The sequence below is a fragment of the Typopeltis vanoorti genome, chromosome 9 (genome assembly GCF_054136105.1).
Source record: "Typopeltis vanoorti isolate ZY-2024b chromosome 9, IOZ_Tvanoo_1.0, whole genome shotgun sequence".
In the NCBI taxonomy this organism is placed as follows: domain Eukaryota; kingdom Metazoa; phylum Arthropoda; class Arachnida; order Uropygi; family Thelyphonidae; genus Typopeltis; species Typopeltis vanoorti.
In genome coordinates this window covers 61,457,501-61,471,584 of record NC_143557.1, presented here as the reverse complement: position 1 = coordinate 61,471,584, position 14,084 = coordinate 61,457,501, and the positions used below count along the sequence as shown (strand labels likewise).

At 34.2% G+C, this 14,084-nt stretch overlaps 1 protein-coding gene across 4 annotated transcripts in view; it reads right to left on the bottom strand.

Moving 5' to 3' along the window:
* Positions 1-14,084, bottom strand: part of Prp4k (Pre-mRNA processing factor 4 kinase) — a 526,475-nt gene that overhangs the window by 213,021 nt on the left and 299,370 nt on the right. For all 4 annotated transcript variants that reach the window (XR_016548872.1, XR_016548870.1, XR_016548871.1 and 1 more), the window contains exon 15: positions 11,135-11,337. Coding sequence is in view for 1 of the 4 variants with exons in the window: in XM_090398529.1 (XP_090254655.1) it covers positions 11,135-11,337 (203 nt within the window). In the remaining 3 variants the exon portion in view is untranslated. The remainder of the gene's footprint in view (positions 1-11,134; positions 11,338-14,084) is intronic.

Here is a 14,084-nt window from a genome sequence, read left to right as displayed (position 1 = left end):
CTTCCTCAAGTATACTTGCATAGATCTTACCAGGAACAATCAGTAGAGAAATATCTCTGTAATTCTCACATTCAGTTTTATTTCTCTTTTTATATAAGGGTACTAAGAGAGCTCTACTCCAATCATCTGGAATTCGTCCCTTTGAAAACTATGCAGTGCAGCCACTGTAAGACTTTTATACCTTCATAGTTGAGCATTTCTGGTCGAATATCATCTAATCCTGCTGCCTTTCAATTTCAGGCCTTTGATGGCTTTTTCTACTTCAAGAAAAACACTTAACAGAGATGCAGTCAGGAATACATATCTGTTAAGTGCTTTTTTTTTTTTTTACCACTGTGCTATCACTGCTTGTTTCATTTTGCAATTTTTGGAAGTATTTACTCCATACTTCAAGGATATCTTTTTCTCTAGTTTTCATGTCACCTTTATCATCTCTAATTCCTTTTACATTACTCTTTCCTCCATTTCTGAGCTTCTTCAACAATCTCCAGAATATTTTGCCACCTTCTTGATATTTATTTTCTATGTTCCTACCAAAGTCCTCCCATGACTTTTGTTTAGCTTTCTTACATTTGTCTCTGTATTCTCTAAAAGCACAAGCTGACTTATTTGACAGGAACTTTTGATATGCTTTCTTCTTTTTCTTCACTGCCTCTTTTACTTCCTGTGTCTACCATGGAGTTCTGATTTTTCTATCCTTGCAGACAACCTCGCCACAGGCCTCTCTGGCTGAATCAATCAGGGTTTTCTTCAAGGTTTGCCAGTGAATCTCCAAGGTTTGTTTCTCGAACTCTTTCATTTTTTTTTCAATAATCTTTGTGTATTTTAGTCTACAGTTCACATCTGAGAGCTGTTCAACTTTCATTCGCTTTAAAACTTTCTTACATGTTATTCTTTTCAATATGAAATTCAATTTTATCCTGCTCAAGACTAAATAGTGATCACTTCCAATTTCAAATCCTCTGTACACTCTGGTGTCCTGCACCAAGGAGAAAACATCACTATCAACAATAACATAATCAATGAGACTTTTTTTATTCCTTGCCTCTTCTCTCCATGTGAATTTGTGCACATTTTTATGTTGGAACATGGTGTTAGTAATAACCAGTCCATGTCCTGAGCAGAAATCCAACAGGTATTTTCTATTATTATTAGCTTTGCTGTTTTCTCGAAATTTTCCCAAAATATTTTTGTATGTCTGACAATCATTTTGTACTCTGCTATTTAGATCCCCAACAAGGACCAGCTTTTCCTTTTTCATTGAGTCAGTTAGTTTCTCTAGAACACTTCTACCTTAGTAGAGCCTTCTGTGGGACCATAGGCACAAATAAGTCTCATTGTCCAGTTCCCCATTCTGATATTTGCCCATATCACTCTACTTGAGACTGCCTGCCATTCAACAAGATTAGCATCGTATTTACTGTTGAATACTATGGCTACTCCTTCTTTTCCTTGATTGTCATTGCCTGAATATAACATTTTGTATTTATTGCTCAGAAAGATCTCACCAGTTTTTGTTTCAGTCACCCCTATCATATCGATCTGGTACTTATCTAATTCCTCAGCTAGCTCCATTTCTTTGCCATTCAGGATTCTTATGCTGATAGTACCGATCTTCAACTCTGGTGATATCGAGTTGGAGTGTGTTTTAGGGTTTGTTCAAGTAGCTAGCTGTTCACCCTGGATCCCTGGAGAAAACAACGGGGATGTTGTTTAACCAGGCGCCATGCCAGCCGGCATGAAATTTTGTCATGCTGTACCATCATTTTGTATTTTGGTTTAAGCCAATAAGAATACAATTTGGTTGGCTAAATCCCAAATTGTTAGCCTTCATTCATTCAGTATCCAGGCAGATACCCAACAGGGTGCACCACGAGAAGGTGAGGACTGGACATTAAGAAGCCCTGATCGGTTCTCCGCATTCCTTTAAAGGCTCTGTGGAGGTCTCCTCTCAGTTATACAGCGTTGACCCTTAAGCACCCCCCCCCCTGTAAACTATATTATTAATTATAAAAACTTAATAAATAACTACCTATATTTCGGCAATGCTATAGTGTCATCTTCAGGGAGCACAAAACAATGATATGTACACCAGACACTAACACTAAGCAAATGAGGCTGAAGAAAGGCAACTTAAGTCTTTTTAGATCAGTCTATCTACTTCCCTATAGAATATGAACCAACCAGCTGCCAAATCTGAACACTCCATAGGCTCCTTAAGAAGATGGCCTGTGGAAGTGACTAACAGACTAAAACCTTTTAGCACTAGATCTCTCCCCAACAGTTCTAAAAAACTTCCCAAATCTCAACAAATTTGGGTGCATGAGACAGCCCCAATAGTTGGGACTCTAGAACCAACTTCAGTTGGTTCTAGAGTCCCAACTATTGGGGATTTGCTTAATGTTAGTGCATGTGTACAAATATCATTGTTCTGTGATCCCCGAAGATGGCAATAAAACATTGCCGAAATATAAGTAGTTATTAGGGTTTTTATAATTAATAATATAACTTACGTTGTCATTTCCCAAAAAATCAGAAGTATGTCTAACCAACGTACCTACAAGAATAGAATATGAGGAATGCTTTCAGGGCCAGTGGACTTTTTAGTATCTAATTTAGATAGGATTTTTCTGATCACTTCTTGGTGAAAGGTCAGAGGCACCCATTTGGGAATGATGCAAGTTTCCTGCTTTGGGAAATCGGTTTTTGATGCACTGATGATTTTCTTACAGATGTTTTGAGTTTTGGTGTAAGCAGTGAGAGAAGGCAGAGAGTTCTTGATGATAGCCAGTTATGGCATGCTTGGTTCTTTATTTGTATAGGCTTGGCGCACCAATTGGAGAATAAAGGCTTGCTTACTTAGGGATAGGAATTTAGGGTGGAATTGAGAATATATGCTTTCATTCAGAATTGAGAATATATTTCTCATTTCATTCATGTTTGAAGAGTGGTTGAGGTTATCTGGTACTTTGGTGGGCATGTGAGCAATTGGCATAAGGTCATCAAGCCCTTGATGGCTTTTTCTACTTCAAGTATGGATATGTATTCCTCACTATATGCCTGCTGAGTGTTTTTTTACCACTGTGCTATCACTGATTGTTTCATTTAGCAATTTTTCGAAGTATTTACTGCATACTTCAAGGATATCTTATTCTCCAGTTTTCATGTCACCTTTACCATCTTTAATTCCTTTTACAGCACTGTTTCCTCCATTTCTGAGCTTCTTCAACAACCTCCAGAATATCATGCCACCTTCTTGATATTCATTTTCTTACCAAAGTCTTCCCATGACTTCTCTTTGCTAGTTCAGACAGTGTTTAGCTTTCTTACATTTGTCTCTGTCTGTAAGTGAATCAGCTGACTTATTTGCCAGGAACTTTTGATATGCTCTCTTCTTTTCCTTCACTGCCTCTTAAACTTGCTGTGTGCACCATGAAGTTCTGATTTTTCTATCCTTGCAGACAACCTCACCACATGCCTCTTTGGCTGAATCAATCAGTGTTTTCTTCAGGGCTTGCACACTGAATCTCTAAGCTTTGGTGCTGTTCTCAAACTCTTTTATTTTTACTTCAATAATGCTTGTATATTTCAGTCGACAGTTCACACCTGAGAGCTGATCAACGTTTATTCACTTTAAAACTTTCTTACATGTTCTTTCTTACATGAACTTTCTTACAACGTTTATTCACTTTAAAACTTTCTTACATTTTCAATTATTCAGTTATTGAAAAGAATTTCAATAACTGAATAATTGAAAATCAGTCTTGTTAAATTAATTTTTTAAGGGTATCTCTGATTTTTTTTATAAGAATAGTGATGACTTTTAAGTTATGCGAAATAAAATGTTATTTGACAATATTTTACTTTTTATTGCAAAATTAATCTGCATATGAAGGGTAGACTTTACTTCATACCAGAGGGTGAGAGATAAGCAGTGCTACCTAATGGCACAGATCGGAATTAATTCACATTTGGGAATCATCAGCAAAGTATCTTTGAGAGTATCTTCATGCAAACTAACTTTTGGGAAGGACAAACAATCAACAGAGGAAAATTCATTATATTAATTACATAGCACCGGTTGAAAATAAAATGTCTATTACATTCATAGGAGACTGCCCAAAATCAAATAACTTGATAGTGAATGAGAGGATGTTTAAAAAAAAATAAAAAAAAAAAATTTAAATAAATGTTTAAAATATGTAAAGAAAATAAGACAATACATTTTGAATGCATTTAGAAAGAGGCCGAAAATTCACTTGTCTCTGATAACTCACCAATGGCAAGTGAATTTCGATAGCCCTGCATTACACAGTCAAATGGCATAACCATCAGATGGTAGTACTGTGCATATGATGGAAATAATCTATGTTGGTATGTTTTAAACTAACAAGAAAATGTTGCATACAGTAAACTCTCTTCTGTTAAGCTATCAGAGTAATGTGAGAAATCTGGGAGGTAAATTTGTTATTTAGTAATGTTGTCGGCAGTGACTTCCACAAGTGAAAATCTGGGCTACTATTTTAATATCATGTAACAGGGGTAAGTGTAATGTTAATACAGTAAAAGTTTTTGTTACACAGCAAGCGTGTGCGATGACAAATACTGATTGATTAAATATTACAGATAATGAAGATATATATTTGTTACACTGAAATTTTCTTTTTCCTTTATCTCCCCCCCATTCAAGTATTAGCCCCAATGAATTAAGATTCATTATCTGCTCACAGCCATTTCAAATCACTTTTGAAATTAATATTTCAAAATGGAAAAATCTTAAAATAGTGTCAAACGATTTAGTTCAATTTCATTTTTTGAAATTGAACTAAATCGTTCAATTTTAATTTTTTAATTTTAATTTTTAATTTTAATAATTACTTAATGCTAGGAAGGAAGACTTCAAAAAGAGAAATAGTCACACAGCACAGTCTTCTTATAGTGCAGTAAAAGTAACTATAATGAACTTGTTTGAGACATCAATATTATTCAAAAGAAAATTCACTATAGCAAATCTTCCTTATAACTGATCCCCTTCTTTGTCTCTACAAGAACAAGATGTTTTTGCTCACTGTTAGCTACAAGAGGAAACCATAATTACAGAGCAAACCAACTGCCCAGTTGATAAATGACAAGTGGACCCGGTCACAAACTATCAGGTTATAGGTTTGAATCCCAACACAGGCATGGATGTTTTCAGGTGGTATACAATTTTCATCACAAGATCTGAGGTCAACATACTTAATGGAGACTCATAAAGTGACTTGAAAAAGTTCCATGTTTTGGTCTCTCTAGAACAAGTTTTGTCTAGATTGTCTAAACCAGTAGTCCATCCACTGTACTAATGCACTGCAAGTATGCAACCTTTAAGTGGTTGAGTGGTGGAGAAGGAGAGTTCTAGAGTAGGTGCCCTCCCTCGATGAGTTTTGGAATCCCTGGAGGCGTCAAATAATAATAATAATAAATAATAATAATGATGATAATAATGGGTGGGATTCATGGGGGCTAAACATTTCAAATTAATAAACCAGGACTTTTCCCAAAATAACTGATTCCCAGTGTCATCTAATGCAGAACCAGGCTGTGACTTATGACAACTGAAACTCAGAGTTGACCAGTTTAAATCCTGCATATACAAAAGATTGCAAAATATATAGCATGTCAGTACCATGTCGGAAAGTGGATAAAGAGAAAGAAGGAACTTATGTGTTTATTTGAACAGCTGGAGAATGTAGTTAGTGTCTTGGAACAGATACAATATGCAAAGGATTGTTCCTAAGAATGGAGCCAGATAGAATGAAAAGGAGTATGAGGTTGGTTCAGAAAAAGTAGATGATGGACAATAGTTAAGCAGAACTGTAACTAAGAAAACACTGACTTGAATACTACCTGAACAAGGGGAAACTCCAGTCCTCCTCCTCCTGCCAATCATTAAATGGTACTAGTGATACAGTAGAGAGCAAATACTGAAACACATTGACAGAAGAAGTTAATAAATCTTTATTAAATCAAATATTTAAGATAAATCTAACAGATCATCTTCTCTGAAATAATTCAAAAGGTAGAATAACAACAATGGATTTTATCATGACATGAGCTGTGTGACAGTGTAATACTATTCAACAGACAGCAAGATATGATTGTAAAAATCACTACTGCTTATTACTGATAAGATTGTCCCAAATTTCAGTGAAGAAAATCAGTTATTATTATTCAAATTTAAGACCAGAAAATTCAGTGCTGTGCTAAACCAAACTTCTCAGACTTGTTATAGATGATATAAGATTGGTATTCCTGTAGTCTTTTCTCTACAGAACATTCTGTTTGTCCAAAGTAAAGATATGGCAATGACAAGGAACTTGGATGGGAGGAATAGATGAGATCTTTATGCTTGGTGGATGGTAATCAAGATGAATTTTTTTTTTCCTAATCACATCTTGTTACCTGCTGTATTGTATTATACTTGGCTAATATAATTTTAAAATCCAATGCTGTTGTTCTATCTTTTGAATTATCATATCTGATTTAATAAAGTTTTACCAACTTTATCCCTATGCATGAGATCTATCTTCTTGAGATAATATTAACCTTAAATTTCTCTTGGTACAAACATATTACAAATATTGCTTCCTCTGCCTCCCAATAATTTTCTTTTTTGCTTGAGGTGTTACTTTAACTCAAAACAACCAACTTTATACAAATCACGAATCCATCCAATCATTGAATATTGCTCTCATATCTGGAGTGGTAACACTAAGGATTCCCTAAAGATACAGGATTATACAGAAAAGGATGGTCAGACTAATTAATGACCCCTCGCTAACTAATACACTTCACTCACTTTCACACAGGCACCTAATATTTGCTGCTTTCATCTTCTACAACTACTTCCAGTTATTCTTCATCAGAACTAGCATCCATAATAATCCCACTCTCTGTCAAATCTGTTCAAACATGTGCAGCTATTAATAACAGAAGCAAATTATCCTCCTCATTGTGTATCCCTTCCACAGCTGCCCTCTGGAACAGTTTGCCATCTTATGTGTTTACCAAGGAATACAATCCACAGCTCTTCAAGATAAACGGGAACAAATTTCTTTTTTCCCATCCACAGTACTAGTGTACAATAGGTTGACCAATCTTTTGTTGATGTGTTCCCTATAAAAAAACTTTGTGACTTATACACGTAACAATATAAAAAGAGTGGATGTTAAGATGGGAAAAATGAGAAGCCATCCCTAGAAGTTGTATAAAAAGGTGATGAAGAAGGGTGTGAGGAGTAGCTTTTTTTTTTATGTAAAGAGTTGGTGGTGAGTGGAATGCACTGCCAGAGTGCATTGTGAATGCAGGAAATAAATAACTTCGAAGTTCATTATGACAGACATGACGAGTCTACTGACTCTATGGAAGCTACTGAAATAATATTCATCCAATGCTACATGGCCATCAGAGAGACAGACTGTTAGCTATATTCAAAACATCAGTCACAAAGCGTGTGTATACTAGCTTGTGTCTTGGTTGCACCTGACGCAAAGATGACATCTATGATTACATTATTAGAGTTCAAAGGAACAATTGTAGATTTTTATGTATGCTATTAGTTCCTTTGAACAAGTTGCATAGATAAAAATAATTCTTATTGAAAAAAATAATAATAAAAAATTAAATAAATAAAAAATAATTAAATTATGAACAATTAATAGTGATCACTTCCCAAAACTTAGAAATTGGCATACAGTCTAGGCAGTAGAGATTTAGACAATTTTTGCAGCATATCACATATTTTAAAGAAAAGACAATTAAATTTGAACTTATGTGAATGAAGAAGACTTGGTAAGTGGAACTGTCTGCTAGTAACAAGTTAATCTTATTAAAGTAATCTTTCGAGTTGAGAATGACCGTCGAATTTCCTTTATCGGCTTTGGTTATTAAAAAGTCTTTTTCCTCTTCCAGAGGCTACAGCAAATACTATTAGGTTCAATAGTACGATTATTCTTGCTTCAGCAAAACCACCAATACCTAATATTACTCCTTATGATAAGAAAGCTATCCAAATTGCGGATAGCTTTCTTATCATAAGGAGTAATATTAGGTATTGGTGGTTTTGCTGAAGCAAGAATAATCATACTATTGAACCTAATAGTATTTGCTGTAGCCTCTGGAAGAGGAAAAAGACTATTTTCTATCCCACATATGAAATCCATTTTAGGAATAAAATTAGGGAAGATGGCAAAGTTGAAACCATTTTTTAGGATTTCTGATTCATGATTAGAGAGCCTGTAATATGAAAAGTTGAAAATTACTTTGTTATTAGGGAGACCGTGGTGCGGCTGGAATTTTTTCTTATAAAGAACCTCGAATGTTTTAATTTGTGTGATTTTATTCGCTCTGAAAGTTTTTTCGTAGCTATGATGTAATACGTGGTCTATGATATTCCAAGTCGTGTAGTCCAAACTGTTAGATATGTCATCAAACTGTTCTCTACACTTCTTGTCAATAATGTTAAGCTCATACCTGGTATGTTGTATCCTTTCTCTTATTAGTGCTAACGAATCTTTTGTTATATTCTTTTGGCTGTTGCAGATTAGATATGTCCTTTTACTACTAAGAACAGTTTGATGACATATCTAACAGTTTGGACTACATGACTTGGAATACCATAGACCACGTATTATATCGTAGCTACAAAAAAACTTTCAGAGTGAGTAAAATCGCACAAATTAAAAAATTCGAGGTTCTTTATAAGAAAAAATTCCAGTCACACCACGGTCTTCCTAATAACAAAGTAATTTTCAACTTTTCAGATTACAGGCTTTCTAATCATGAATCAGAAATCCTAAAAAACAGTTTCAACTTTGCCATCTCCCCTAATTTTATTCCTAAAATGGATTTCTTATGTGTGATAGAAAAAAGTCTTTTTCCTCTTCCAGAGGCTACAGCAAATACTATTAGGTTCAATAGTATGATTATTCTTGCTTCAGCAAAACCACCAATACTTAATATTACTCCTTATGATAAGAAAGCTATCCGCAATTTATGGAAGAACAAAGACATTATAATAACCAAAGCTGATAAAGAAAATTCAATGGTCATTCTCAACTCGAAAGATTACTTTAATAAGATTAACTTGTTACTAGCAGACAGTTCCACTTACCAAGTCTTAGATAAAAATCCCATCATGAGTAATCATCTGGAGACCAATGCTCTTATCCGCAATATGACTGATTCGTTGGATGAACTAAAAAAACAACTTAAATCCTTACATCCTATTACTCCACGCCTTTATGGGGCACCCAAGATTCACAAAGAAAACGTACCTCTTCGTCCAATAGTTGATGGAAGATCCTCACCTACGTACTAGCAAAGCATCTGGCAAATTTAATGAAAGGAACAATTAGACACACAGATACCTACATTAAAAACTCTCAACATTTTGTGGAAAAAATCAAGAGTATCAAAATATCAGAAACGAACATTATGGCTACTCTTGATGTAGTGTCCTTATTCACTAATGTACCGATCGCAGAGGTGGTCAACATTCTTAAAGATCTCTTCCCTCAAGACATCACACAGTTGTTTCATCATTGCCTGAAATCAAATTTCTTCAAAGTAAACAACATAGTATACAAACAATCAGAAGGTCTAGCCATGGGTAGCCCCCTGTCACCACAATGTGCAGACCTTTTTATGGAAAAACTTGAAAAGGATATTCTTTCCACCATTTCACCAAAACCATCGATTTGGTGGAGATATGTCGATGACATGTTCATCATCTGGAAGGACACCATGGAAAACCTTCTCGTGTTTCTTAATAAAATCAGCTCACTACACAATAAGATCAAATTAACTATGGAACTGGAGAAGAACAAAGAACTACCTTTTCTTGACATCCTCGTGAGGAGAGAAGATAACAATATCCAACTGTCCATTTACAAGAAACCCACAGACACAGGTAGATATCTACAATATTTGTCCAACCATCACAGATCACAAAAATACAGCATCATTCATATGCTCCGTAATAGAGCCTTAAGGTCTATTTCGAAAGAAGCAGATGTACAGAGAGAACTGTTACAAATAACTAACACTCTATCTCTGAATGGATACTCTTCTAATATTTTAAACAAATTGCTATTTAAAGACAACCTTCAACAACGTGTTACGGTGTCCCAATATGTGTCCACAGCTGTCATTCCATATATTAATTCAGTTTCCACAAAATTGGCGAGAATGTTAAAAGCTCATAACATCAGAGTGGTTTTTAAACCAACTACCATGATCAGACAAATCTTAAGATCACCCAAAGATGAGGTACCTTTCTTCAAATTTCCTGGAGTATATGAAATTCCATGCACGTGTGGCCTTTCTTACATTGGTCAGACTTCTAGAAGTTTTGAAATAAGAAAGAAGGAACATGTGGGGGATGTCAATCACAATAGAATCATCACATCTGGTTTAGCTCATCATTTCTCAACATCAAATCACGTTATAGACTGGAAAAACAGTTCTATGCCTTACATTGAGAATGACTACAGACACAGAACTTTCAAAGAAGCAGCTGTGGTGCTATGCACAGGCAATAATTTAAACAGAAATCAAGGTATTATTCTTAAAGACACATGGAAAAATCTCATCATTTCTCTCAGTTTAACAGAACTACAATATGCAAAAAAACTACACTACACGTGGTCATGTACCGGATTCTGACTGAAGCATTCAAATGCATGCACGCCATCAAGCACGAATTATCAAATGTAACGGCCTAGCAGTTACTAAAGTGTATGTTTTTCATGCAACTTGATGCATTTGTTTTCACACCAGTACAGCCTTGAAAATGCTAGACAGTGGCTAGTGAAACTTGTTGGTTCTTTGTATATTTTATCATTATATCTTATGGTCTTTTAGCAATAAAAGTTCTTAATTATGCTATGTTGTTATTTTAAGCTTAACTATTGGTGAAAGTGATAGCATATTAAGTGTACCAAAACACCAAATTAGGTAATAAAGCTTTAAATTAAGTTTTAAAATTTTTCAAGTTTTTAAATATTTCTGATTACAGTTGCTGTTAAAGATTTAATGCAATTTTTTTGGGGAGGGAGGGAGGGGAGAATTAAAGAGGTTTCAAGTCATTACATACCAAATTTTTTCCTGAATAAAGGGATGTGTCAGTGCCTGGTTAATAGACACCCGTTTAGCTGGATCTAACATCAATATTTTTTCTAATAAATCCTTCAATTGATATACTTTTCGATACTGGTCTTCTGATAACCTCTGAGATCCTAAGAGCTCAGCCTGTAGATCACGACTAGGATTGATGTTTGTTAGAACCACAACTTTTTCCTGATTATAATAAATTAAAAGTTACAGAATTAGATAATGTATTTAAAGCCAAATTCAAAACACACACTCAAAGAACATTACTCACTCTTTTTTATAGGAACATTTTTAAACTATTTCACATAAAAGCTATTTGGATACTGTCTTAAAGAAATTAAAAGGCATGACCAAAGAGTACGGTGAATGTTAGAGTTCAAGAAATTTTATTAATCTAAATACAAATATAATTAATCTCCTTCAAAGCAAATTAATCTACTCTGAAGTAGATTAAACTACACTTGTCACAACATTCCGAGCACTTTTTGAAACAGTTCTGGAACTCATATTCCATTAGTTTTATGTGTGTGTTGCTATTGACACTTCAATTACTTGTACACGGAAAGCACTTTCCCTTTATCACTGATTTCAACTCTGGAAGAAGCCAGAAGTCACAGGGTGCTAATTGGCAAATATGGTGGATGCAGGCACACAGTAATTTTTTTGTTTTGTTTTGTTTGACAAGACCTGTCAAATAAGAAGATATATGTCATGAAGTATTATCATGATGCAACATGAAACCACACTCATCTATGGTCTTTCTTGATGTACGGCATTCCATAAACATTTCAGTACTCATTTATAACATTCAAAATTGACTGTAGTGCCTCTAGGTACAAACTCCACCCATACAATCTCCTCCAGATAAAAAAAAAGGCAATCAACAGGTTTTGACATTGGATCTCGATTGATGAGCCTTTTTCAGCCAAGGTGAGTTGAATGTTTTTCATTGTGAAATCTGAATCCTCATCTCAGGATCATAACCATACATCTACGATTTGTCTTCTGTTGTGATGTTTCAGAAAAAAAATCAGATCTGAAGCTACATGATCATGCAATTCCAATTAAATCATCAAATGCTGCTCTTTTTTGTTTGGTCATCCACAATCACAGCTTTCCATTTTCATGACAATGATGCAAAATACAGGTACACAAAGACAGTATTAGCAACTAAGCAAGCAAACTAATTAACTTGAAACTCATCTTGTCACTGTCAGATGGATATGGGATAACAAGATTCCTCTTAGCTTCACTCACTCTCCAACAGATTGAGAGGTGTGGCTATATTCACCATACCTTTTCATCCCCCATTAACTGAGTAACTAGTTTCATTTAATGGATGTTCTGTATTATATAAATAAATAATAAAAATTACAAATATAATGTAGAAAAATAAATATTTTTCATGTAATTAATACTGCTTTGCACAGTAAAATGAGATTAATTTGGTATATGATAATTCAAAGTGGATCCTGTTCTGTAGCCAACTGAATATTGTTGCATAAGTTCAAAACATGGCAAATTTTTAATGTGAGTACAAAAATACCTATCTTTAGTTTTGATTACTCTTGAGCATGGCATCAACTTAAATGAATTGCACTGCAAGATGGAAAAATAAAAACTGTGAAACAAGGTTATGTACAACACTTTATTATAATAATTTTTAATTGTGATTTTTCACAAAAAAAACAATTAGTTGAAGAATTTGTATTTTGCAAATGAGGCTTGTACATTTATTCTTTGTTACATTATGCTATTTTACATTATGTTATGAGTTGAGTGAAGAAAATCTTTGCTCTTTGAGCAAAAATGGGTACAACAAAGCCTCATCACAGATTATGAATGTGCCAGCAACTTTCTAATACTAATGGCACTAAAACATAAATTAGGACATCTTTTAAAAGTTATAAATTAGTTCAAGTCCATAAATTTTTTTCTGAGGAGCCTGTCAATTTTTTTAAGGGTTTTACAGCCAATGATGACAACGAGTAGCTAATAACACTGACTGCTCAGGATAGACAGAATTAACTAATTCACTTAAAACAGAAGATAAAAAAAAAGATATAAGACATAGAAAATGATTGTTTTATAATAAGAAAAACAATTAAGTTGGGGCATGAATCAAAACTCAAATCTCAAAGCCTGTTCCTTGAAGTTGGCTAAAATCCTGAAAATCCTACTGCCACTATAAAGCAATTTTAAGAATGCAGCATAAATCCTGTTCAGTACAAAATATCAGTGTCTGATTGTCATCAATGGTATGAAAATATTTATATGAAGAAAATGAGCTTTTTCATATGAAGGTAAGTCAGTCTCAGAGAGAGAGAGAGAAAGACATCACACATTCCCCATGTGGAAACTCCAGTTCTGTATCTTACAAACATATAAAGGCCTGCAAAAACATAAAAAGGAACAGTTGTCAATACTGAAGAGTACTATGGGCATGTTTAAATTAGCTTGAATGAAGGATGGTAAGCGTGTGGTCAAATATATCAAAGCATGATTTGGCCATGCACTCCATACACTCAACATTATCACCTAAAGTTGTCAATTTACTTATGGAAAAATTCAAGGAATATACTTCATTTTTCCCAATTTAAATCTTTTTCTTTCCTTAATCATTCACACCATAATGCTGTAGTCACAATTTCATAGTTTTGGAAATGATAATGAAATAATTTCCCTGATTTAAAAGATAAAATTAACTAGTGGATTTGAAATCCACAATAAATCACATTTCCTAGATGTTATGATAAACAAAAACATGGTATTCATGTAAGAATACATATCCATATGAAATCAACAAACAATGCCAACCAGTCGTTCATTCTGAATAATTATAGAGATGCCCTATCAGGTTAAAGAACTTACTTGAATTAAAATAAAATTCAATGTGTCAACCTTTGTATCAAGGTTATATTCAGGAATATATA